Source organism: Canis aureus, chromosome 13, assembly GCF_053574225.1.
Source record: "Canis aureus isolate CA01 chromosome 13, VMU_Caureus_v.1.0, whole genome shotgun sequence".
Classification (NCBI taxonomy): Eukaryota; Metazoa; Chordata; class Mammalia; order Carnivora; family Canidae; genus Canis; species Canis aureus.
Window position 1 is genome coordinate 10,047,238 of NC_135623.1, and position 26,901 is coordinate 10,074,138.

The following is a 26,901-nucleotide window of genomic DNA, read 5'->3' on the forward strand; positions in this document are numbered from 1 at the left end:
ACTTCATTAATTACTCAAAATAATTAAATCTGATACTTATAGGCAAGTTCTCCCTTGTATTGGCTAAGAAGAGATTTAGGATCAAATCGGTTTTACCAATCTACTGGTACCAAACCCGAGCTCAAGAAAGGCAGAAATAGAATGCAGCAGAAATGTCTACTATGTCCAAAACCAAGACTCAGAAAGTTCAAAAGAAAGTCAGTAAGAACAGGATGACCTCGATCAGGACCCTGCTTAAAAATTCTCAGTATTTGAAGTCAACAAAGTAGAAGAATCTTGGGTTATTTAAAACAACAACAATGACAAAACAACTGCAGATGGAAACTGAGTGATACATTTACCTAATGATGTAAAACATGAGTTGGAATCGAGATGGTCCCTGACTGTACTCTGGATCATCTTCTATAGTTATTGATTCAGTCTGGTAAGTACAAGTATTTCCATGGACTCATCTAAGAATAGGTTAGTCCCTAGCAACAAGTCTATAACTCTGTGCTTTATGTATAAAATTAAGTTGAAATGTTTGGAATTAAGAAAAAGAAATGAAGAGAAACATGAATCAAAATGACAAAACAACTTAGTAACATGACCAATAAAAATGGAAAACATGAATACCAGGTGATCAGCATGCTGTTTCTGCAGGACATCCTGTCTGTAATCCTTTACGAACACTGAACTGAGCTTGTCCTCAACCTCAGCCAGCCAGTTGAGCACCTCCACCTCATCCTCCCCGAACAGTCTAGCGTTAGACAGTGCCTGTTCAAGCAGGGCTGCTTTCCGAGTGCCCCGGTCTTGAATCTCACTGTATCGGGCCTGCAAGGAGTCTAGCTTTTCTGACAGCACACCCTGTTCTGCAGAGCATGTCAGGGAGGAGAGGGACTGCCCAATTTTGACTGCCTGGTGCACATCTGTTGCATGGCTTTCTATTTCTTCCTCCAGAGCCTAGAAATCCAGATGGAAAAAACGAGTAACAGAAACAGAATAAATGAAAAGTAAACATGAAACAATGAATAAGAAATGATATAATAAATTAAATAATATAAAAAGCTCACCTACTGAAAGGCAAAAATAATATTAAAAGTGAGAACAAAAGCTTGTTTTTTCCTGATGGTAGCCTATTAGTCTATTGCTGTTTTTCCTTCAAGGATGTGATTATTCTAATGGATAATTTGACCATATTTCAAATTCAACTTTTAAAAATCACCTTCCCCCCATCTCGCCAAACATATCTTCTCAACTGTTACTGGCAGTTAATTTCTAGGATTTCTGACTGCAGTGCTATGTTTTCACTTACCAACAGCCTCTCCCTACCTTGTGCCGGATGATCTGCTGCTGTATTTTGGCAGTCTGAGTGCCAACAGGTTCTGAGTTAGCAAGCTTTTTCTCTGTGACAGATAAGAAGTCAGAAATAGGCTCAGCTGTCTCATGGAATTGTTTGGCCAGAACCAGGATATCTTCCAGCTGTTTTTGCCTACACAAATATACAGAACAAACTGCTCAGGCAAAAATTTACATAACGACTGATAATAGTATTATATTCAGTGAAAGATCAATCTCTACCAGGTACATTTTAAGCATCAATAGTAAACAGAACACATATACATAGCACTCTGTGGTTTTAAAGGCTTCCCATAAGCATTGCCTTATTTTGATTGTCATAACCCTGTAAGGTAGGGGGGAGGAGGGTGTGTCTGGAAATGTTTTGGACTTGGGTCCAAAGCATATTCCATTATTACAAAAGAGAAAACTGACCCTGAAGGCTTAAAAAAAGATCTGTCCATTTCACCCAGTGAGTGTTAAGAGTGCAATGAGGATTAGAATCAGACTTTCTAATACTCTTTCTCCTATGGGATGTAGCACATGTATCATCTAAACATGAGACCAAAATAAAGTTTAAAGGAGTCAAAATAAATAATCAGTTTTCATTTCTCTCCCTGTCATTGCTACCTTCACTTGTGAGTTCAGAGAAATGAGCATGTGAGGAGCAAAGGCAGACTATGAACTACAACTCCACCATCTCCCTGGTTCTAGTGATTTCAAGCACCAGAACATAACTTTGAATCCAGATCTAAGGCAAAAAAGAAAAAAAAAAAAAAAAATGACCTCGGAATAGCTGAATTTACCAACACACGTGGCAGTCAAAAGAACTATAGACTTCAGAGCTCACTTGGAATCTTATTTAATGTAACATTCATACTAAGCTTAGATTTCAACTATCCTGTATATTAAAAGCAGCAAATTACAAAGGGGAGAGGAAGCCTGATAGGAAAAAGAAAAACCTCCACAGACCTCTGTTAACACACAGATTAATAATAAAAGGCCACAATTATGTCTCTGAATCATTAAGAAAAGACTAAATGCTATGTCATTTAAAAGGCCTGGAAGTATATGACGCACTTTAGTTCAACAAACCTTTACTAAACAGGACCTGTGCTGGGTCCTATGCTGTGTGTCCTGGACAAATTATATTTTATATATAAATCATTTTATATATAATCATTCACTCATTCGAGAGGAAAAAAGCACGCATGCAAAAGTACATAAAATAAAATAAAGATACAAATAAAGAATTACAGTAGTTAAGAGGAAGGGGAGGGAACAAAGAAAAACTTCGCAGGAAGAAGTAAACACAGGTATTTCATGGAGGAGGCAATATTGTCAGTAAAGACATGGAATTACAAAGTGACAGAAGATACTGAAGAATATGGTGTACTTTACCTACAACATAAGGAGTGAGAAGAAGAGCAGAAACTAAGAAATGTAGATTAGGGCCAAAAGCTGAGGGCTTCCAGTGTTGGGTTAAAGAGTTTAGATTTTATTTCATAAGCAATAGGGAGTCATTAAATTTCTGAGCAAGGCAAAAGGGAAGCTGGAGGGTAAGCAGCAATGGAACAATGAGTTAGGGAACTAGCTACCTCAGGTGAGCTACTTCAAGTGGACTAGTGCAAGTCAGGAACTGAGGTAGGTGAGCGGGAATTAGAGAAATGGATGAATCGGGAAGACATTACAGAAGTAAAATAGAATTTAGCATCCTAATAGACATAGGACATAAAAGAGCACGGGAAAAAGGCTAAAAATGAGGTTAAGGTTTGAAGCCTAGATAACTGCAAATGGCGCTATTAATGGAAATGGACAAAGAGAAGGAAAAAAGTAGTGCAATCTGGAAATAAAAATAAGGTGAGTTCTCTCATTTTTGTTTCTCCCTCTAATATGGAACAATACTTTGCAACTCAGAATTAAGCACATCACAGGCCAGTGGAAATAAGGAGCCTGAAAAGCTAGATAGCTGACAACTGACAGTGGCTACCTAGAAAACTGAAAGCATACAATCATAAATGATTGCCTATACTACTCTCATATGGATTTCTAACTAGCTAGCATTTATTTTTAAAATTGGGGACAGTATGGGATGCCTGGGTGGCTCAGTCATTTAAACTGGGCTTCAGCTCAGGTCATGATTCTAGGGTCCTGGGATCAAACCCTGCATTGAGCTCCCTGCTCCTCCCTATCCCTCTGCTACTCCCCCTGCTTACATTCTCTGTGTCAGAAAAATAAGTAAAATCTTTAAAAAACAAATAAGCTGCAAACAATAGAAGGCAAAAGACATTCAGGCAATGCTAGGGTATAGCTATGGAAGGAGAAAGTACTTCCTCGGAGGAGAAAAGCATACTGCCTATCTTTTGGCCACTTACTGAAGACTACTTATGCATCCCTTAAATGTCCATATATTTAACAGAATCACAGACTAGCTCTGGGATGTAAAAACATCTAATATTGGAATAAGCTATCAGAAAAAAAATATGATAGATTTCAATTCCAAGTATCAAAAGTATTATTTATAAATATGAAGAGGAAAAAATCTGTCTCAAAAACTCAGAAAATAACTTGGCTGGATTGCAGGCGTTGGTGTCTGTCGGTTTGGAACCATGATTATATCTCAGCAGAAAAACAACACAGAGCAAGGAGTCTTCCAGTTCTCAGAAATTCATGGAGTAGCTGAGGCTTACTTCCTGAGAGTGACTGTGATTATGAGGATCATCTCCAAAAACTTATTCCTCTTTAAGACAGAAGCCATTATACACCTTCTAGAGTGCTCTATGACTCACCCAGGACCTTTTAGAGCACCCTAACAATAGGAAGTCAAAAACTGAACAAAAGAAACCTTCTCTGACCCATTCCTCCAAACCTCTTCGGCCTTACCTGGCTGCTGCCTTGCTGAGCAGTCCAGTCCATCTACTTTCAAGACCTTCCAACTGACCAGTGATTTTCTCTCTATCAGCCAGCTCAGCTGACTGGGCTATTCTACCTCCTTCTGCTTGAAGCATATCTACTGTGGCCTTTCGATCATCGAGGAGCCGCTGGAGCAACTAGTACACATAATGTTTAAGGAGAATGAAAAGCAGTAACACAAGGTCACTTTAAAATCTGAATTCAGAGAAAGAAAATACAAATAAACAAAAGATCCCCAAACCCCACCCCACCAAATCCTAAAGTGAATCAAATAATGGTGGCTTTTTCCCCCGTCCTGAGGCAAAAGCATGGGCTATGGAATAGCTCCTACCACCCACGTAAACTTCTCATACACTGACTTTAGATACACAGTCTTTAGATGAAGGAGTGATGGTCATTATGTGACTAACAGGGAACTTACTTTGAACCAGGAGGAAAATGAGCTGAAATGGGAATTAAACCAACAAAAAATATAGACGGAACCTTATACATGATATACAACCTTATTCAGACCATTGCTGACCCTGAAAACACCAAAAACCTCGTAAGATAGAGCTGTGTATGAAACACCGAAGCGGGACACAAACGAATACAATTGTTCGGTCTAATACGTGCCACAGGCAGCTGGTAGATTCAAAAGGAGGCTGAAATCAGCTTCCACCTTTCTTTTCATGATCATACAAACTAGGTCAGGAGTCTCCTAAAACTCCGGAATATGCTCCTGAACTCTAAACACATGTGTTGTCTGCCACTCCCTACGGCTGTTCCAGTTCACTGTCCCAACATTCTCGCTTACCTTCTGTTCTTGGATCTGTGCTTTCACCACTTTATACTCAGCAGATGGAGGTTTCTGATTGGCTATGAGTTCCTCAGTGTCTGCCAACCAGCTGAGCAACGGTTCCAAGGCATCTTGAAACTTCCCACAATGCAACAAAGCCTCCTGCAGTTGCGCAATCCTTTGTGCGACCTGTATCATAGATGCAGAGGCTCATTATGAGAAAGGAGGGAGCTTTTAAAATCACTGACGTCCCTTTTGTAACTAGAGATTACAACTGCTAAATTTATGTTTGCATTCAGATTGCAGGGAAACCTCAGATTGAGATATGTCTTTTCTAAGTTATCCATTCCTGGGGCACTAGCTACCCCCTGGTCACTCACCTTTTTGTTCAGTGTGTTCCATCGAGCATTGATCTCTTCCATGTCATGTTCCAAACCCTGCACGTCACAGTTTTTTCCAGCACTCTGAATCAACCCCTGGCCGAGTCCATTCACCTGCTGTAGCTTCATTTGAAGGGGATCCACCTGTTCTTTCTGAAACATCTAGATAATTGCAAGGCAAGATTTAATCTAAAGGCAGCATTCAGACCCTTTATACCACACAATGACTGGTCATTCTTGGGAGATTTCAGATTTAACAAAGGAGCAGCAGGAATAAAAAGAGAAAACAAGCCATTTGTACAGGAAACTATCAAGGAAAAAACGTGATTTCATATTTCAATAGATCCTCCTATGGACAAGTAATTATAGAGAGTTATGGCACTACTTAGGTCTTTAACCCAATGATTCATGGTTGGTTGGTTGGTTTCTGCTTGCTTAATTTTTAATGCAAAAAGCTATAGACAACAGAGAAGCATCAGCCTCAAGGTATCATAAAAGTGTGATGTATATCAATCCTAAAAGGGAAGAATAATACCAAATGACCAGTATTGGAGATTAAAAATACCTTGGGGAATAGTTTTTAACTGACCACCGATACATGCGATGCTCTTCTTTGAGTAGGGCTAATAACTCAATTAGCCAAAAACATTATTAATGTTGTGAAAAACGCCAACCTCATAGCTTAATTCCCCTGTGATCATTTAAGTCCATTCTGTACCAGAGCCACAGACCACACACCGCTAATAATTTTGGAGCAGTATTCCTGAGATTACAAAGGGAAATGTGTCACTAATACTGGGAAATGCCCTTACCAACTTCAGACACATACTCTGAAATGCAGATATACATAAAGTATTTTAAAAACTATAATACTGCATATCAATGTTTATCATTAAACAATGGAATTTTAAAACAATGTGAAGGACTGTAACCAAAAAAGTGTGTTTCTTTTTACTGCAGCTAATAAGCTCTATTATGATTTAGAAGTTTCTAAAAGGAAACAAAGAGAAGAAAATAATACTTTGACACTCAAATGGTATTAAGGAAAAGAATGAAATAAATAATTGTCTCTAAGATCAGAGTTTCCTCAATTATAAGAGTATAAAATCAGCCACGTTCCATACATTTTATAGATCCATTCTGGATCTATTTCCACTCTTTTTTCTCCCATAAATTGTCCCTTCAGTTTCAGTGATACAGGTGAGTTGATTAAAGCCAAAGAATGACAGAAAATGGAAGAGAACAAAAATATAAAAGAAAAATATAAGTTTGGGTTAAGATTAATTTTGGCCCATATGAGACTACAGATCACACTTGGATTAGGAAAATGATTCTTGAAAGAATGGGCTATGGCTGGATAAGTGAGTCATCAGGGAGGAAAAGCCCTAGGGAACACTAAAAAAAGGAAGGTTACAAAGGTAATTACCAGTGAGCTTCATTTTATACTATAATTTGATTACACCATATTTTGTTAGGCAACACTACAAGGCGGTTCAGCTAAAAATTACTGTTTCCCCAACAACATGATTCCCAGAAAAAGCAAGTGCTATGATTCCATTTTCTACTAAAGATGTTTTCTTTGGGGAAAAATCAAAGCAAAAGGGAAAAAACCAACTCCTGTGTTTTAAGTTGCTTGAGTGCAACAAAATGGTGGTGGTGGTGGGGTGTGGGGGGTTGGAAAGGCTAAGAAAGAAAGCCAAAGGTAAGGAGGGAAGATGTCAAGTCCACACCGAAGAGTCCCTTTTATCCAGTAAGCAAATCTTGTCTCCTACTATGACATTTAAATTCCTTTTGTGGGGAATCCCTAAGGGGCTCCATGGTTTAGCGCCTGCCTTTGGCCCAGGGTATAATCCGAGTCCCACATCGGGCTTCCTGCATGGAGCCTGCTTCTCCCTCTGCTTGTGTCTCTGCCTCTCTCTCTCCTGTGTCTTTCATGAATAAATAAATGAAATATTAAAAATAAATAAATAGGGGATCCCTGGGTGGCTCAACAGTTTAGCGCCTGCTTTTGGCCCAGGGCGCGATCCTGGAGCCCCGGGATCGAGTCCCACGTCGGGCTCCCTGCATGGAGCCTGCCTCTCCCTCTGCCTGTATCTCTGCCCCTCTCTCTCTCTATCATAAATAAATAAAATCTTAAAAATAAATAAATTCCTTTTGTGCATCCAATATGAGGCCATTTCACTAAAAATTCAGTTCCTCACCCACGCTGACACATTTCATGTGGTCAACAGCCACCTGTGGCTAAGTGCCTACTGTACTGGGCAGTACAGATAGAGAGAATATCTCCATGTTGGCAAGAGGCTCTACTGGGTAGTGATATAAATGACATAGAAAAGTAAAATATATTTAAATAGCCTAGTAATCTCTTTCATAATATAGAGCCAATTCTTTTTTAAAAAAATTTGCATTTACTTTGTCAATGAACATCTTCTATAGAAGCATTAGAGATTTCTTCTTTCATTTCTCAATCTCTACTCTATGGATTAAGTTGACAGGGAATGGGTATTTCATCTTTTTTCCAGAAGTCTGAAAATCTATGAAAGTACTTCAAAATAAATACTATCTAAATATTTATTTTGAACACAAGTGAACAGAATGTTATAGAAAGTGCATTTGAAAACACTTGCTCCCTTCTCTCAACTCCCAAATAAAGCTGTTCTGCAAAATCAGTGCTTTTAGATGCATTAAAATTCCTACTCCTCAGTATTTCAATGGGGCTGTGCCATGTTATTAACCAACCAGAGCTGGCAGACATTTCCCAGAGCAGAACACTAGTAAAAATTATTGTAAGAGTGTAAGATGCAACTGGGACATAAAACAGAAAATTTCCCAAAGAACTTCTTAAAACACTTATCTTTGGTAATACCACATTCTCCCAGTTTTCATCTCGCCTGATCCATTTTTTATCTCCTTTGTTCTCTTCCTCCTTCTCTCCTAGACCTCCAAAGGTTCATCTTTGGGGGGTGAAGATCAGGGGAGGATGTTCTATGCTCTCTTCTTGGCAATTCCATCTACTCCCATGGCTTTAAATATTAACTATGATGCTTACGGCTAAAATTTATATGTATATCCATAAATCCAAATACTTTAATATTGCCATACAAATGAATCATTGGTACCTCAAGAACCTAACCATTCCAAAATTGAATAGTACTTCCTATTTTCCTCTTCTCCCAAATCTGTTCTTCCCTAAATCACCAATTTACTACTGCTTCCATCTGCTCAGTTGTACAAACTAGGACCTAGAAGCCAAACTTGATAACTCCCTTTTCTTTCTCCCTCCCTCCTGACATAGAAGCCATTGTCAGGTCTTGTTGATTCTACTTCCAAAATATATCTTGAATCCAATCAACTGCCTTTAAATCCACTGACATCTCGCTAGTCCAAGCCATCCAGACAACTGCAGTAACCTAGCAGGCCTCTCTACTATCCTTGATCCCCTATAATGCACTCCACACACAGCAGACAGCGTGATTCTTTTGTTTTTTTTCTTTTCCTTTTTTTTTTTTTTTAAAGATTTTATTTATTTATTCATGAGAGAGAGAGAGAGAGAGAGAGAGCGCGTCAGAGACACAGGCAGAGGAAGAAGCAGGTTCCATTCAGGGAGTCTGATGTGGGACTCAATCCCAGGTCTCCAGGATCACACCCTGGGCGAAAGGCCGGCGCTAAACCGCTGAGCCACCCAGGGATCCCTGGTTTGTTTTTTCAAACCATTCAGTGTTTTTTGTATTTCATGCCAATCATCCTTAAACAAATAAAGGATAAGACCAAATAGATGTGAAATTCATAAATCCCAACCAATGGTGAGAATGTGTACTGCCCATGTAGACTGGTTTTCTCTATCTTTAAGCTGAGAGTAATGTTTTAAAAATTGTAAATAAATCGTCTCACTCCCCTACTTAAAATCCTTCAATAGTTTATCATGGCTTTTAAAGTATAGATTCTTTTGAAAATGTCTTAGTCCCTGCATCATCTGGCCTCTTCCTACCTTTCCTGATTTACTTCAGGGCCCTCTTCCAGAACCTCACTCACTATGGGCTAACCACATGGCCTTCTTTGAGTCCTAAGATCCCAAGCTCTTCCCACCTTCCATTTCCTCTGCCTGGGGTATTCTTCCCTCTGACTCTCTAAGTAACTTCCACCATCCTTTACCTGACACAATTAAATATCCCTCTTATTTATTTAAGCCTTTATTTATTTATTTTTTTTTAAATTTTTATTTACTTATGATAGTCATCAGAGAGAGAGAGAGAGGCAGAGACACAGGCAGAGGGAGAAGCAGGCTCCATGCACCGGGAGCCCGACGTGGGATTCGATCCCCGGTCTCCAGGATCGTGCCCCGGGCCAAAGGCAAGCGCCAAACCGCTGCGCCACCCAGGGATCCCAAGCCTTTATTTTTTATTCAAAATATTTGCTGTGATTTGCAGCTATATACTTGTGTCTTATTTTTAAAGTTAGTTTATTATTTATTTTAGTAATCTCTACACCCAATGTGGGGCTCAAACCCATGACCCTGAGGTCACAAGCTCTTCTGGAGCGCCTATGTGGTGTAATCAGTTGGAACATCTGACTCTTAGTTTCGGCTCAAGTCGTGATCTCATGGTTGTGGGATTGAGCTCGGTGTGGGGCTCTGTGGTCAGCATGGGAGTCTGCTTGAGATTCTCATTTCCTCCAAAATAAGTAAGTAAATCTTAAAAAAAAAAAAAAAAAAAAAAAAGGTCACATGCTCTTCTGACTGAGCCAGCCAGGCACTCCCATATATTTGTGTCCTTTTTGGTTAATATCTGCCAGCCCTGATAATACAGTATAAGTTCCACAAGGGCAAGGACTATGCCCATCCTATTCACTGCGGGAGCCCTGATACCTGGCACAGAGTAGGTATGCAATAAGTATTTGTCCCGTGAATGAATGAATACTTGTATAGAAATGGTATTAGAGAAGACAAATTAGGAAAGTTCTGATCAGTTGAGTGTTCAAACACTGAGCTAAGATTGTGGGGCTTGCAATTTTTTCTTTAAAAGACCTCCCTGACAATTCTGAATTTTATAGAATCCCTAATTTTATATAAAAGATTTTTTGTCTTCCATTTAACATCTGTCTGGAAATAAGACTAAGGAAGTCTGCAAAAGAGAAGAGGGTTTAAATAGCCACAGATTGCTCTCAGTGGGCCTAGGGTCCCACTAAAGAGAGAGGAAACAAGTTCTAGCATTTTGCTTCTTCTACCAATCTCTCGTTAATGCTATTACAAAATTCATATCTTAGTCATGTGTGCATTTGTGTATACACACACACAGAATCTAAACCACATTTTGAGTGTGATCACTTGCCGAGTTCTAAGTGTTTATGTATTAAAATGACAGGATCAGTTGCCCCTAGGAACCCTTTGGGAAGACATGAAATCCATACATCTCTCATCTTGGAAAAACTTTTTCTCTCAATAATATTTCACCAGTTTTGCAAAATTTGTATACTTGTGTCACTTCTATAATGATATTTGTTTTGTTTCATTAAGTATATTCAGAATAGCCTCTCTACATTCTTATTGGTTAATGTCCTGGCTGGGGTGAGAGCTTAGATTTCTTCTTTTGTACACAAATGCAGGCATCTGCTTGCTTCCAGATATTCCATAAAGTAACCATACTTCAAAGATGATGGACCAACCTTGCTTGCAACCCACCACTGCCTTCTCCTCCCATTTGTATCAGGCAATATTTCATAAAATGTTTACCTCTTGCAACTGAAGGGATCCTCAAAAATTACCTAGTCCCATCTACTCATTTGTAGATGAGGAAACAGAGATCTGAGACTGATATTAAGGGTTCCTCTGAGTTTTTCCTTTATACAGTTTTGACCAGCTCCTTACAAACTTAATCCCTGTATTTCATGGATTATTGCTGTAGACTTTATACTAAAAATATTCTGTATAATCAAGAATGCCCGTGACTTTGGACAGGTTACTGGGATCCCGATGTCACTCTCAAATTCAGTAAAATTCAGAAAATGGAATCAATGCAGCAGTCTGAAAGGTGATGCATTATAGCTTGATGGGATGCTATATTACAAAATATTTGGAGAAGCCCAAGGTGACACCACCACCAACCACTAAACTAAATGAATCTGTAGCAAAGTTGTCAGCTAGTGGCCTGCAATCAAAATAACTTTTTGATTTAATTGGTGCTCTAGCAACAAGGCTGCCTGGAAAGGCTCTGCCATGGGGTGGATATGAAACCCATCTTTCTTGCAGCAACCACAGTGAATAATATTCAGGAGACTGACATTCGGTCCATCAGTCAACAGTGAATACCTACTACAAGGAAGGCACTATTTTGGATGGTATAAACTCAAAACCACCTCTGTACTCCATAATCCCCGATTGCATTAGATTAGACGAAACTTCTACCTCCTTCATTCTCTACCACTGACCAAATGACACTGGGACAGTGAAAGCAGCCAATCTTAAATGTCTTTGACTAGGAGCGCTCAAGGATGTGTGAACAGTGTTCCCATCAGTTTCCTAACACATTCTGTTCTCTAACATTAAGAATCTCAGAACCTCAGGACACTTGGCCCAATTCCCTTATTTTATGGATTAGGAAACAAGAGGTCCAGGAAAAAAAGTAAATGACTTGCTTCAGGACACAACTTTTGACAAGACGGCTAAAATACTTCTTTTTGTAAACACTATTACACCTTATCCTGGCTTTAAGAAACATATATTTGTATTAAAAAGCAATTATTCATACTTCCAGATATTGCTTTCACCCAACCTGTTCTGGTGAATTCTTTCAACTAACCAACACAGATCTGTGGAAGAGTAAGGGGGAGGATACTGACAGTGATTGAAATCTTACATACGTGTGTTTCCCATGGGTTATCTCATTATCCTCACAAGGTTCTGCCTTAATAAATAATCCAGCTGGAGACTCAGGACATCAAACTAACTTGCCAAGTGCTAAGTATCCCAGTTCTCTCTCCGAAGCTCATACTCCAGCTCCAACCTCACTGCTGACATCGCCGATTAAAGAGCAGCCACTTGATTTAGGACAGAACATGCTTCCTGCCATTTTCAAAAGCAGAATCACCCTTTCCTGCAAATAATCTTTTCCAAAATGTAAACCAATGACGGTTTACAATCCTGTTTTCCTTGGCCTTGGCTTATCACTGAATAAAAAAAAACAAGAGTACGAATTGTCAAGTTTTTCACTAAATCAAAGTAAGACCTATTTCCCCCATAAATGCAATAGAAGGACCAGAAAAGCCAGGGCCCCAAAGAGAACCAAAGGACTAGCTGTGCCCTTTATAATCATTAACTCGGAGAGCTTGCAAATCTCACTTTACTCCCCAGATCCTTTCCCAACAAAATGAGCAACAATTACCTCATTTGAATTTAATCCATCAGTTGCAGCCAGGGGTACTTTCCCATGCAGTACTGTGCCAGCCACCTCTTTTATTCCAAATCCTGGGGAATCAAGGTCCTCCTTGATCCATATTCTAGCAGGGGAAGCCTCCTCTAGAACAGGAGTTCCTTCTTCTGAGACAGGCACTGAATCAGTGTGGGCAAAATCTCCCAGGAAGGGTACACCAGTAGGGAACACTTCTTCCATAGCAGACACTGCAGCAGCTGGGGCTGCAGGCTCCGCCAGGATGGACATTCTATCAACTAGGGTAGGAGGCTCCTCCAGGGTGGGCACTGAAGCAGCTTGGGCTGCAGGCTCCTCCGAGGTGGGCACTGCAGCAGCTAAGGCTGCAGGCTCCTCTGGGGAGGGCACTGCAGCAGTTGGGCTAATAGGCTCCTCTGGGGTGGACACTGCAGCAGCTGGGTTAACAGGCTCCTCCAGGGTGGGCACTGCAGCAGCTGGGCTAACAGGCTCCTCTAGGGTGGGCACTGCAGCAGCTGGGCTAATAGGCTCCTCCAGGGTGGGCACTGCGGCATCTGGGCTAACAGGCTCCTCTAGGGTGGGCACTGCAACAGCTGGGCTAACAGGCTCCTCCAGGGTGGGCACTGTGGCAGCTGGGATAACAGGCTCCTCTAGGGTGGGCACTGCAGCAGCTGGTGCTGCAGGTTCCTCCAGGGTAGGCTCTGCAGCAGCTGGGGCTGCAGACTCCTCTAGGGTGGGCACTGCAGCAGCTGAGATCACAGACTCCTCCAGGGTGAGCACTGCAGCAGCTGGGATCGCAGACTCCTCCAGGGTGAGCACTACAGCAGCTGGGATCATAGACTCCTCCAGGGTGAGCACCGCAGCAGCTGGGGTAACAGGCTCACCTGGAGTGGGCACTGCAGCAGCTGGGCTGACAGATCCCTCTGGGATGTCATCCCTTGTGGTGGGCACTGCAGCAGCTGGAGCAGTCCCTCCTGGGGAGGGCTCTGCAACAGTTGGTGCATCCTCCTCGGTCATGGCCACTGCAGCAACTGGAGCAGTCCCCTCATAGGCAGACACTGCAACAGCTGGAGCAGCAGCTAGGACATCCTTCTCTATGGTGACCACTGAAGCAACTGGGACATGTGCTTCTATGGTGGCCACTGAAGCCACTAGTACGTCTGCTGCTGGGAAAGGCACTGTAGCAGTTACAGCCATTCCCTCCGGGGCAGGCACCACAGCAACTGGGGCATCCTCCTCTGGGACGAGCACTGCAGCATCTAGGACATCTTCTGTAGTGGGCACTGCAGCAGTTGGGGCAGGCTTCTGGGGGATGGTTATCCATCCCTCCAAAACTGGTTCAGTACTACTAGCCTTGGTAACTTGTTCCTCCACAAAGATACTCAGCAACAATTCTGAATCTCTCATTTCTGTCTCCCCGCTCTCTGATGATGCCACATTCAGCTTGGGCTTTGTATCATTTACAGTTTCTACTCCATCTCTGCTATGTCTCAGTCCTCCAACCAGCTGGGGCAGATTCAGGAAACCTGACTCTGCGGATTTGCTCTGGAGATCCCGGAAGATCTGCTCTGGTGAGGCTCTGTGAAGATGTGCTAGGGCTTGGTCCTCCAAAAGCTTGGCTTCATAACCCAGCTCTTGCCCCCCACCATCCTCATCGCAGATCTTCTCTTTAGACAATTCACAAGGGTCCACGTTCCCCAAGGAAGTCAGACTGTTATTTTCTTGATTAATAGCTCCTTTCTCACTTTCCAAATGCATTTCATCTGTTAGTAAATGTGAATCATATGAGAACACCTCTACTTCAGGTCCTGAGGTAACATCTGTTAGTTCATAGCTAAAAGCACGACTGAGGGGGACCCTCTCAACACACTCCCCAACATTCCCCTCAGAGTGACTGCAGTCCACCTGGGACAAACTGCCATTTTCTTTGGCCAGCTCAGCTACAAAGCCTGATAAGTCTTCTTCCTGGGAAGCCCTGTGATCAGTATTGGGCAGTCCTCCTAGGCCCAGTGACTCCAGATCAGCTGGGTGTGTGAACTTAAATTCCCCTGCAGTCTCAGCGCTAGAAGGCACTTTTTCACGCTCCTCCTCACTAACAGTGGAAGTGTCTCTCATGGAATCAGAGTGGACTGTAAGTTCCATAGCATTAGGCACCTGAGAAGAATCCAGGGCATTAAAATATTCACAATGCAATCCAGTATCAGAGTCTTTCACCCTTACATTTAAAAGGCCTATGTGTTCCTCTTCTAAGGCAGCCCCTGGAACATGACCAATTACAAGTGCATTTTCTGCATCCTGGGATGGGGCCAGCCCTTCAGAAGAGGCTTGATTCTCTAGCTCAACTAGAGGAGTTATTCCTTCTTCACATAAACACTCCTTTTCAAGTTCAAGAAACATCTGCACTGAATCTGTGTCGGAGAGCTGTTCTGAATCAATAGGACCAACAGTACATTCTAAGTCGGAAACGAGACCCTCCAGCCCCTGAGCAGTTCTGTTTGTCAGCTCACCTACAGCACTCTCACCTGTGAGTACAGAGCTGTAATCAAGAGGTGCATCGTCGAGAACAGAAGCCAAATGGTTCTTAGCTGACTGTAGGCCATCAGAGCAACAAATGTGACCAAGAGTTAGGTCGTCAAAAGTTCTCAAGACAGCGGCCGAGCAGTCGACGCCATCCTCTGCCACTGCTACAGCGTTTGCTTGTTCTCTTTCTTCAAAAATATCTGCCAGGCTGTTCTTTTTCTCATCTGCCATTAGAAAAATCTTTCCTCTCTCTGACAGTTTCTCTTCCTCCCACTCCTCCTCAGCCTCCATCATGATCCATCGCTCATCCTCCTCAAACTTGAGCTCAGACTCTGTTTTCTCTCTCAGGCTGGGAGTTATGAGAACATGCAATTCTGGATCCAACAGCTCTTCACTCAGGCAAGGGGAGAGAGGTGGCATTTCCACAGTGCAGGCTGTGTCCCCAAGGGGGTGCTGCTTCTCGCTGAAGCCTCCCTTAGCTAAACTTTTCATGGCTCTGGGCCAGGTTGCACTTGAGAATCTGTGTTCCTGCATTACATCTGTGTTACCACTTGCTGCTGCTGCTTCTGATTCTAAAGGCTGGAATTCATGGGGAGAGCGCTCACTGTGCGGCTGCAATCTGAAATCTTGGCACTCTCCACTTAAATTTTTCACATCCTGCCCTTCTGGAACATCTATGGATTTAGACACATGTTCCAGAGTCACAGACTCTGACTGAGGCTCCCTGTGGTCCAAATGACCAGAACTCTCTGTTAATGCAGAATTGGATTCCTTCTTCTCTTGCAGGGAAGGGTTTGAAATACCAGCTTCTGAAACCTCGCTGAGAGAAGCTTCTATCCTTTCTGCAAATTCTGGGAAATTGGGTGGCATGAAGGACTTCCATGATCTCCTGTTAATGTTGTCTTTGCGTTCTGCATTTGGTCGCCTTCTGGGTGGCACGGGTGCTGACTTCTGCACATCGCTGCTTAACTTTAGTGCATCAAATATTATTCTCTCATCCAGCTTTTTGCCTTCTGGTGCTCTAGATTCAAAAACGTTAGATGCTGCTCCTAACGTACCATTACTGGATATAGTACTTCCTTCCATCTTTTCCATGGTGCTTTTTGATGTCTGATTAAGCTTTGACCCCTGGTCAATTTGTTCATTTATCCTCATTGTATCATATATAGATCGCTGTGGAACATAACAATCCTCTATATAGCCATCCTCTTCCTCTCCTTTCCCCAGGCAGGTGGGGTTCTGCCTTAAACAGTCCGGCCTGCTGAGTGGCTTACCCATACTTTTTCAGTCAAGATGAAACATCAACCTTTTAAAAGTTTTTCACCGGTTACCCAAAAATGCATTCTCCATAGGTTAAAAATCCTTTTACATGTTCACAACCCGGAACCACCAATAGGATCTGCCCTCCAGAAAGGCCTGCAAGTCCAACTCTGAAGTCATTCTGGGAAAAGCTCTAAGAGAAATAGCTTTTTCCTCACAGGCTAACAGCCTCATAGCTGCAGCCAGTTAAGTGGTATAATCTAGTCAACAAACAAAATAATTCCTTGTATGGCTTCTTTTGTGGGTCTTTTAAGAGCACAGCTCTAGTTCAGTCAGTAAAAACAAAACAAACAAAACATCTGATATTGACAAGTCTTAGTATCTAGTTCCACTCACTTCTCACCCAGAGTTGGAAAGAAGCTTTATACCAATTGTGTCCTTTAATAACAATGGCACAGCCTCCCCAGTCTTCAAGTATGGCCCAAGCTCCTAAGAATTCCTTTCATTTTATCCTCAGTTCCAGTCCTGGAGAGTCCAGCTGGTCTGAATTAGCCATCCGTCCTCCCTAGTTCGGGTGTTTGCATTTGAACTGGGCTGGTCGGCGGATATTCCTGCAACTTTAAACACAGGAAGTCCTTCATTCGGGGCCAGCTTGGGGCTTCCTGTCTCCAAAACATCATGGCATTGTTGTGGCTCCCAGAACAGCCCAGCGCTGTGGCCGCAGAACAAGGCGAGCGGAGCCGGGCGCCGGGCCTTGGAGAGGCCGGCAGGCTGCAGCCGCGGCCGAGGGCCGGTCCCAGGGCTCTCTCGGCGCGGCCCACTCCCCCGCGCCGTGCCGCGCACCCCGAGGGCCAGGGATGCCTCACCGCAGGCTGGCAGGTGGCTCCGGGCCGCGCCGGCCTCCAGTCCCGCGCTCAGGAAGTTAGTTTGTCCCTCCGGCAGCTGAGTCCCGCGTGCTGTGGGCGCCGCCTCCCCCGCCGCCGCCAGTCCCCGGCCCGCAGCCGCCGCGCCGTGGGCTGCATGTCAAGCAGACGCCTCTATTCTCCGCCACCGCCGGCCCCGCGGCCCCGCCGTCCTCCCCGCCCGCAGCTGTCACGGTCCCGGCATGCAAACTTCTGGCTGGGAACAAAAGGCTCCGCTCGGGCCGGGCGGGGGCGAGCCCTCCTCCCTCGCACGGAGCGGCCCGCTCGCCCGCCGCTCGCCGCAAGTGCTGGGCCGGCGGGCGGCTCTGCTCCCCCTTCCCCGCGCCGCCGCGCCGCGCCGCCCCGCCCGGGCAGCCCCCCTGGAAGCCCGGGGGCGCGACGCGGAGGGCCGAGGGGAGGAGGACGGAGGCGGAGCCGCGGCGGGGGCAGGGAAGAGGAGCGACCCGAGCCGCCAGGGAGGGGGCGGCGGAGAGGATTGGAGGCCGAGGCGGCGGGGGCGGCGCTTCGGCGCGGTTCGGGGCCAGGGAGCCCGGCGCCAGCCGCTCGGCTCCGCGAGCCCACGCCCACCGCGCCCCGGGGCACCGGGGAGAGCCCCGCCCCCGGGAGGGCGAGCGGAGGGGGGCGGTCCCCGCGCGAGGCCCGGCCGCGCCGCGCAAATCCCCTGACAAAGGAAAGCCCCGCCCTCCCCCGCCGGCCCGACCCCCTGCCGCCCCCGCCGCTTCCCGACCCGCCGGGCTCCGAGCCCAGCCCAAGGGCGGGCGAACCCAGAGGGGCGCCCCCCGCCTCCCCCACGGCCGCCCGGGGCCCCTCTGCCGGCGGGGTCGCGGCGGCTGCGGCGGGCCGCGCGCGTGGTGCTCGGCTCCAGCTCCACCGCCGAAGGCTGCCCCGGTCCCTCCAATGTCACCTTTGGCGCGCCCCCGCCGGGCCCAAGAACACGCTAGCCTTAAACGCGGCACTTTCCCGGGGTCCGAAGGCGTCCTGTTAACGGCCAGAGGCCAAGGTACTGGATGAACTCTGGGCACCTTCTCTCTTTCCCTTCTCCCGTCCATCCTCCCACCAGAAATTTCTCTGCCCCCAGACGGGAGAGGTGGCAAGGCCGGAGGAAGGGGTGCGGGGCGGTGGAGACGCCGGCTGCAGAGACCCACGCCCTAACACCTGGGCTGCTTTATTGCAGCGCACATCCAAGGAAACCCGAGCCTCCCTGGGGCCGGCTCAAAAGCATGCGTCTGTATTTCAAGTCTCAAAACGGAAAATACGAGAGAAAGGTGGCCCACAATCCTGTGCACAGATTTTTGGCTTTTGGAAACGCCATCCAATCACCTGGTGACTGTTAAACCGGGAAAGTAAAACGGGCAACCAGGAAACTGCCCACAGGAGCAGCTGCATTTCTGAAGGAGCGCAACACTCTGCTCCCCTTGTGATGGTCATTTTCTAATTTTGTGAAGGAAAAGCAACAAAGTCTACTAACAATTTCTGCCTCTCTTTTGAACCATGTGGTCAATATAGATGGTAAAACTTATGGAAAAGTTATTTCTGTCCTTTACACAAACAGTGAGTGAAGCCAATAGTTGGCATATGGAGTATCTGGCAGTGAACCCCTGAGCTGAGCCTTCGGCTTAACTTAGAGAGCCAGAGAGGTCCCTGGCAAAATGAGGTGTGGGCTGAAGCCTGTGATCAGAATTAAGCAACTAAAGGGGCGCCCGCCTGGCTGGGGTGGTAGAGCATGCATGCCACTCTCGATCTCAGGGCTGTGAGTTCAAACCCCATGTTAGGAGTGCATCTACCAAAAAAAAAAAAAAAAAAAAAAAAAAAAGGCAACTTAAAAAAGACCACTTACTGGCAAAATACGTCACACTTCATTTCTAACTTCAAAAGAAGCTGTGATCAATTCTGCCCTCTCAAATCCAAAAGACTATCTCCCCATCTGGAAACTGCTGGGAGGGGTTGGGCTGGACTGTATCTTGACAGCCTTTCTAACTTATTCTTTAGTTCTAGAAGTTTTAAAGAAGCCACCCCAAAATCCTGAGTCTTCCTAGTGCTATACTACAAGACACTAGAAACCTTGTCCCCTGAGGAACAAACAGTAGAAAGAACCAAGAATGCTTGACCTAGAGAAGGTTCCAGGCAATGCAATCAACGTGACGGATCTGAAGGGCTGGGATGTGGGAGGAAGGAGGTTTGTTCTGGATGTCTCCTTAAGCTGGCACACTAAGATCCAAGGGCAGATTTGGAACCAACAAAAAGCTTTCTCACAGCTATTCAAATAATAGAGTGTCCCCTAAAGGGATGATTTCCCTGACCCTGGAGGTGTTTGAGCAGAAATTCAAGGAATCATTTGGCAATGATTTGGGGAAACAAATCCTCTATCAGTTTGTTCAGGATGAATTTTAAAGTCCCTTCTAACTCTGACACACTGTGATCCTAAGGTATGATCAGCTTACAGATCTGATACTTAACATTTCAGGAAATCTGGGTCTTAATTTCCTTTAATTATTCAGCACAACTGGAAAAACCCAGGGAAGGCAAGATCAATTTCACTAGCAAGTCTCCTGGCCAACTACACTCACTTAAGTGTTCAGATATCATAACAGACTGTTTAGTGTGCCAGGGCCCCTCTGGTTGGAAGAATCTGAGGAATTCTGGCTCTCAACTAGGGTGGGTGGTTATTCCATTATAAAGAATGATCTTGATGTGGAATCACAAACTTCATGGCCAGAAATTCCTTTCCTGTTTCCTCACCAAGTCAGGTGCCAACCAATTCAGCCTTCTTAATCCCTCCCCACACCTAGCTATCTACCTTATTGTCACTACTCTCACCGAATGCTCATTATAATATAAATAAGCAGAGCATTTTAACAACTCTGAAGTTAAAATTCGAAGTATTTATTAACTTAAGTTATACTCTGACTAAAAGTGTTAAGAGATTATTATAGAGAAATCTTTCCCCAAAGTTACAGTCTTATAGAAAGGATTACATAAAGTTGCCCAATTCTTTCCCCCACCACAAAAAAGAAGCCAGAGAGTGGTGAGTGCACTGCTCTTTTTTTATCATCAGTATGTGTTTAAGAAGAAATCAGGAGAGGAAGCACAGGGCTCTTTCTTTTATATCTTATTTTCTTTTTAATCTGTTCATGAGTTTCTCTTTAGTTTTGGTATGTGGAACTCTGCCAATAGCCATCTCAGTGACTGAAATAAATACCTGATATAGCTTTCAGCCTCTTGTTACCCTGATAGCTCCAACAAAAAAAGCATCTGTTCATTTCACATGCTGTGTGTAAACTTTTTAAAAGACAAGTACAGGGAGCTCCAAAGAACCTCTTTGGATGCTTCCCCCACTCCCTGTAACCACAAATATAAGGGCTGAAGCCAAATTTCAAATTAGTTTCCAGTTAGTTGATTACAGAGTTCAAAGAATTCTGTACTTATTTTGAAATTCCTAAGAACGAAATTTGGTGTTGGATTTTCTTTCAGTGAACTTAGAAGAAAGAACAATCCTGGCCCTTCCTGCTGTCTTCTTAATTAAAGACAGCTGGGTGGAGTCTCCTCACACCCTAACACAGCTCCCTCTCCAAGTTTTGAACCCAGCATTTTGCCTTTGCTCCAGCCTTAAACCACAAGCCCCCTAGGACAATCTGGAGACCCCAGATCCATACTTCCTCAGATTGTTTAATGCCGTTTCATGCACCCCTCTCTCTCAGAAGATTAGTTCTGATTAGAGACTGTTTTAGAGAACTCGTTACATCTTGCACATTTTAAATCTACAAAATGCCTTTCATCTTAGGCTTGCTAGACTTTACAAGCACTTATTTAGTGGCAAGTGGAAACTCCACAGTATTAGTCTGTACCTGTTGGGCATCAGTAACTACCATCTTAAGGTGTTTTTATTATATAAAGATGGCTACAGAGTGGCTCATTAGGCAATACAACATGATATGAAATTTGTTTTAAATGGGATACTGAGGATTTTGATGCTCTGTGAGCTCGCATGTATTTCCAAACCCATGAGAAAACTTTCCACACGCTCTGCAGGAACTCTCATGACCCCTGTAAGCCCTTTCCTGCTTACGGACTTTCTAAAAGACAGTGTATTAATCCCTCTTTTAGCCACTCACCAAGATAGTAATGACAAAAGCATGGGGCTCTGCGAATTAGAAAAGACTGGACAGAAGAACATAGGGAAGGAAGGCAGGGGGAATCATGGAAGGCTTTATGGAGGGAATCACATTTACTCCCTAGGATGTGGATATGCAGAGATGGTGAAGACAAGATTTCTAAGCGAAAGGCTCGAGGCAAGGATCCTAAAGAAGCAAATTCAAAGTAAGCATGGCTTAAGTACAGGCTGTATGAAAGGGAAAAATGAGAGGTCAGAATGGTAAGCACTCAAGGCCAGTTCACCAAAGCCCTTGAATGCCAAGCACGAATTTGTGCTTTATTCAGAAAACCATTATGACATTGAGATTTACTTATTTCAACTTCTCAGCAGCTCATGAGAGTTACTAAGTGGTCTGTGGAAAGTTTCTTAAGAATTTGGGACTGGGTGCTCATTAAACTGCCATTTAATATACACGATCTCATTTTAAAAATCCAAATTCTTAAATTAGCTTGAGGTGGTAAACTTACTTGTCCAAAGTAGCATAGCTATTTGATAATCCAGGTTCTTAAGACTTGAGCTTATGTCTGATGATACTACATTGGTGTATATACAGAATAAGCTGTAGCTGGGCAGAGATTGAAGGTGGAGCAATCAGAAGGACTTTGCAGTTCAGTCAAAAGGTAACAAAAGCCTGAACTCATGGAAATGAGGAAGGGAGCTGTGAAAGAAATCAGAGAGACTGAATACTTGGACTTCACAACTGAACAGATAGAAAGTAGAGGTTAAGGGGAAAATAAACTTAAAAGAATGCTGTAGCATTACTCTTAAATTCCTGGGAGCATAATTGTCCTATAAAACAGTAGCAGAGAGGAAGAAACTATTTGAAGAAGTTAACATTCAATTTAGAGGATACTGAGTGTGAAGTACTCAAAGGCAACTCAGGTTGTCCAGAAAGTGTCCCTCACACAAAAGACTGAGGTTTGGGATAGAGATACAGGTTTGGAAGCCTTCCTCCAGAGAAGAGTGAGGAGGTGGACATCCAGGGGTTAACTGTGGAGAGAAAAGGGAAGAGGATAGATGTTCAGAATTTTAGAACCACATATTTGGGAAGTAGGAGGACAAACCAAAAAAGAAACCAGAATAGCAGCCAGAGAAAAGAATGGGGAGAATACAATGTCAGGAAAGTAAATGCACAGGAGGGTTTTAAGAAAGAAGCTATGATGTTAAATGCTGCGTAACAGATGAGGAGGACTATGAGTTAGACAAGGCCACTAGACTTGGCAACTAGGACATGAGTGAATATTTGCAAGACAACAGTTTCAGTGCAGTGATAGGGGTTAGGATCACATTAGGGGGTTAAGGATAAGCAGTGGTGAGAAAGTACTGATCCCCCCTTCTTCCTGAGACTCTGTTCCTTGGCTTCCACAACACAGCGCTATTCTGATTCTGTCTTTTTAGCCAGCACTTCTTTGTCCTTTGGGTTCCTTTTTGGCCTCTTAAGGCAAGTAATTTCATAAGATGTAGCCTTGATTCTTTTCAATTGGTTCAGTATTTACTGGAGTCTACTATGTGCTCTAAATTATGCCAGGAACCAAGGGAGAGGGATGAGCAACATGTGGTCAGGAGCCTATGTTCCGGTAGGAGTGGCAGACCTTCACTTTAATTCACTTGCAAGGAGTACTCAGAAAGGATAGCAAATGGTACTGGGAGAGTATCAGTCAAGGGGGTCTGCTCGGGCCCGCAGGTCCAGGAAAGACTTTCCGGAGTAGGTGACCATGTAGGCTTTCATTTGGGACTGAGAGCAGTCTTCCCGCTCCAGGTTTGCAGGACTTCACAACTTTTGCACGTTAACAACTACACGAAATTGCTCAGCTATTTTTATAAAACAGGCCCTTGGAGTGAGTTGCCAAGAAATCTTGCTATAGGGGTCCTTTCTCTAATATTAGAAAAGGAGGTAGGATAAATAAGTCAGAGGGAAGAGATTTATGAAGACTGTCTGTTTCATTTTGTTACTAAAGCAATTCTTACCATTGATCAACAACCAACCAATTTAGGTTTGAATGTAAAGAACTGAACCCCCATCAGAGCTTTTCCTTTGGGAATCAACTGCAAGATGACAGAGATATTAAATGGGTCATTTAGTTAGATGCAATAAATTCAAGCTGGAGGAGGCCTCAGAGAAGTTCAATTTCTTTGAATACTTAGCATCTTCTTCCCTTGACTCATACATACATCTAATTGAACATTAAAAACATGTCTGCTAAAAAAAAAAACATGTCTGCTGAAGCTGAAGAATTAAAGCTTTTCTATAAAACTATCTGGATCCGGTATGTATGCTTGGCAGAGAGATTAATTATATCTGTGTTTTTTTAAGCTGCTTTCCTCTGAAGCTACTAAGCTGATACCTTTTCTCCTCATTCCTCCATGCTTTAGTTAAAAGTTTGATTAATATTAAGAAGTGTCTCTCCCAAAGATGCTGACTTGGTAGTTGCTATTGTATGGCAACAGGGGAAGATAACATGGTCTATGTTAAAAGCTAATTAGGCCAAGGACCCTGAGATCATTAAAGCTATCTGATGGGTAACTCTGAGTTACTGGGGAAGTCACTGAGCTAGTAATGGCTTCTGGTTAATTCTGGTTAATGATATGAAAATAACACTGATTTGTAGAGCACATAAGCCAAGGTCAAAATGGTCTTAGAAAAACATGCTGGCTGTGGGATTTTGATATAAATGAATAAATTAACAAGTTAATGAATAAGTAAGCAAATATGTATATGTATATACAAGTACATAAAGTCTATTTAAAGTTGTGTTACAAGTCATGAACTACACTATGTACTGCTACTCTAAGGTTAGAAACCAGCTCTATACTTGTTCCTCATAAACTTGCTCAGGAAAGCTGTTTGTCCATCCACTTGTTTCACTGCTGCCACTGAACTAACTTTACTTTATCCTCATAATTGCCATTTTTCCATGAAGAGAATGAGCTAATCTAATCGGGTACTGGGCCTTAGAGCAAATCTTCTGGAGAATAATTATCTCTAGGCACAAAGGGCATAATTTTTTTATTCAAAAGATTTAACAATATTCCAATTTGTATGCCTGGATACATTTTAAAAAAATAAAAATTATCATTTATTGAGCACTTAATATATGCCTACTGCTTTCATCTACATCTCTTAACTCTCATAAAAACTCCAAAGGTGGGGATCCCTGGATGGCGCAGCGGTTTGGTGCCTGCCTTTGGCCCAGGGCGCGATCCTGGAGACCCGGGATAGAATCCCACATCAGGCTCCCCGTGCATGGAGCCTGCTTCTCCCTCTGCCTGTGTCTCTGGCCCCCCCCATCATAAATAAATAAATAAATAAATAAATAAACAAACAAACAAATAAATAAATAAATATTTAAAAAAAAAAAAAAAGAACAGAAGAAGTAGTGAGCTAGGTAGACCAAAGAGGCTTTGTGGAGACAATGGGACTTGAACTAAGGCTTTAGGTTTGGGTAGAAATAGGCAAAATGTATAAGGAGTGTTTGGGATGAGTAGATGTAGTAGATGGTCTGTATAGGAAATAAGACTAATAAGCGGGGATCAAATATGTAGTTTCCAAGGCCAGAGAAGGAAAAGACTAGAAGCACAGATATAGACCAGTTCTGAAGGATGCCATCAGTTGACTTATCAGATTAGATGGCTCCTACACTGATCTGGGTGAAGGGTAAGCACTCACAGAAAGAAAGGTGAATAAAGATAGAAGCTAAGGGAAAAAAGCACCTAGGAGGCCCAAGTTCTAGAAGGCTACCACATAATTTGTCTGTTTTTTTTCCGTGGGAACCATGTGCGTACACGCTTGCTGTCCAATCAGAGGAGCTCTCTTCATTCCTGACAGAGGATCCTTTGTTCCAAACAGCAAGGCTCAAAAGAGACAGTCTGATAAAATCACACTGAGATCAGGACTCCCAGCTGGTGCAGGGCCTGATGCCATTCCATAACACACCCTACAGGAAGCAGCTTGAGATACACAGCTGATTGATTTCCACAGCAGGAGCCTTGTGGCAGGGTGGGGTGGGGACTGGTCAAGCATTAAGAGAATTCCTTAGCCATTGACTCAAATTAGTTCACCAGGATCCTGACTTTATCCAACAGATCTGAATAAGTCACTCTTAGAACACTATTTTTTTTTAAGATTTTATTTATTTATTCATGAGAGACATACACAGAGAGAGAGAGGCTGAGACACAGGCAGAGGGAGGAGCAGGATCCATGCAAGGAGCCTGATATGGGACTCGACCCTAGGCCTCCAGGATCACGCCATGGACTGAAGGTGGTGCTAAACCGCTGAGCCACCGGGGCTGCCCCACTAACACTATTTCTTAACTAATTTTTTTTTTTTTAAAAGAGAGGAAAACCATGAAGCTTTGCCAGGCAGTGGAATTCTTTTGTCGGTTAACTTTTACTTGTCATGGCATCTGAAGAGGGGGAAAAAACCATCAAACTCCCACCTTATTCAGAAGTGGGCTGAATAATTCTGTGTACAGAGAGGCTCTCCTCTGTATTAAAGGATGTTTAACAGCACCCACTAGATGCTAGTAGCAGCCTCTCCAGTTGTGACAATCAAAAATGTCTCTGGATATTGCCTAATATCCCCTAGGGGGCAAAACTGCCCCCCAGTTAAGAACTATTAGTCAAGCATAGCCTTTGAGGCTAAACAAACCTTTCCAATCCCGACTCTAACGGTCACTTGCTGTATGGTTTCAACAAGATGCTATAACACCTTCAAATCGCAGTTCCCTTGTCTGCAACTGGAATTTTCAATGTCTGGTTGATGGGGGGTTAGGGTCAGAGCTCACTTAGACTTAGGTGGCTCTCACTGTACTCGCCACCACACATCACTGCCACTGCACTCCCTCATGCCTGCTTCCCATAACACACTGTCCCACCACAAGGTCTGGCACAGAGCAAGGGCTCAGAAAGGGTGGACTGGAAGGAGTAAGGAGCCCCCTGCTCCTAACCCCCACCAAGGGATCCATAGACCACTACCATGTAGCATGTACTCTTATGCCTGATTGGCCAAGGTTCTGAAAGCTCCACATCTCAAATCACAGTGCTGTTAGTAGGAAAACAGTGTGTAAAGGCCTTAGGAATAAGTGTACCCCATTAATCTTCGATAACCAAGACCAGAGACTGGTATTTGAAAAGCACTTGGTGGGGGGAAATCCCTGGGTGGCTCAGCAGTATGGTGCCTGTTTTGGCCCAGGGCACGATCCTGGAGCCCTGGGATCCAGTCCCGAATCGGGCTCCCAGTATGGAGCCTACTTCTCCCTCTGCCTGTGTCTCTGCC

At 43.8% G+C, this 26,901-nt stretch overlaps 1 protein-coding gene across 23 annotated transcripts in view; it reads right to left on the reverse strand.

Annotated features, from left to right (window-relative positions):
• The window catches only part of MACF1 (microtubule actin crosslinking factor 1), a 338,748-nt gene that overhangs the window by 48,188 nt on the left and 263,659 nt on the right, over positions 1–26,901 (reverse strand). For 18 of the 23 annotated variants that reach the window (XM_077844666.1, XM_077844665.1, XM_077844668.1 and 15 more), the window contains 5 exons: positions 5,389–5,550; positions 5,027–5,197; positions 4,201–4,367; positions 1,312–1,471; positions 616–942 (listed from right to left, as the gene is read on the reverse strand). In XM_077844666.1, coding sequence (XP_077700792.1) covers positions 616–942; positions 1,312–1,471; positions 4,201–4,367; positions 5,027–5,197; positions 5,389–5,550 — 987 coding nt within the window. Of the gene's footprint in view, positions 1–615; positions 943–1,311; positions 1,472–4,200; positions 4,368–5,026; positions 5,198–5,388; positions 5,551–12,764; positions 17,370–26,901 lie in introns of those variants that run through there. The other 5 variants (XM_077844663.1, XM_077844661.1, XM_077844664.1 and 2 more) reach the window with 2 other exon arrangements.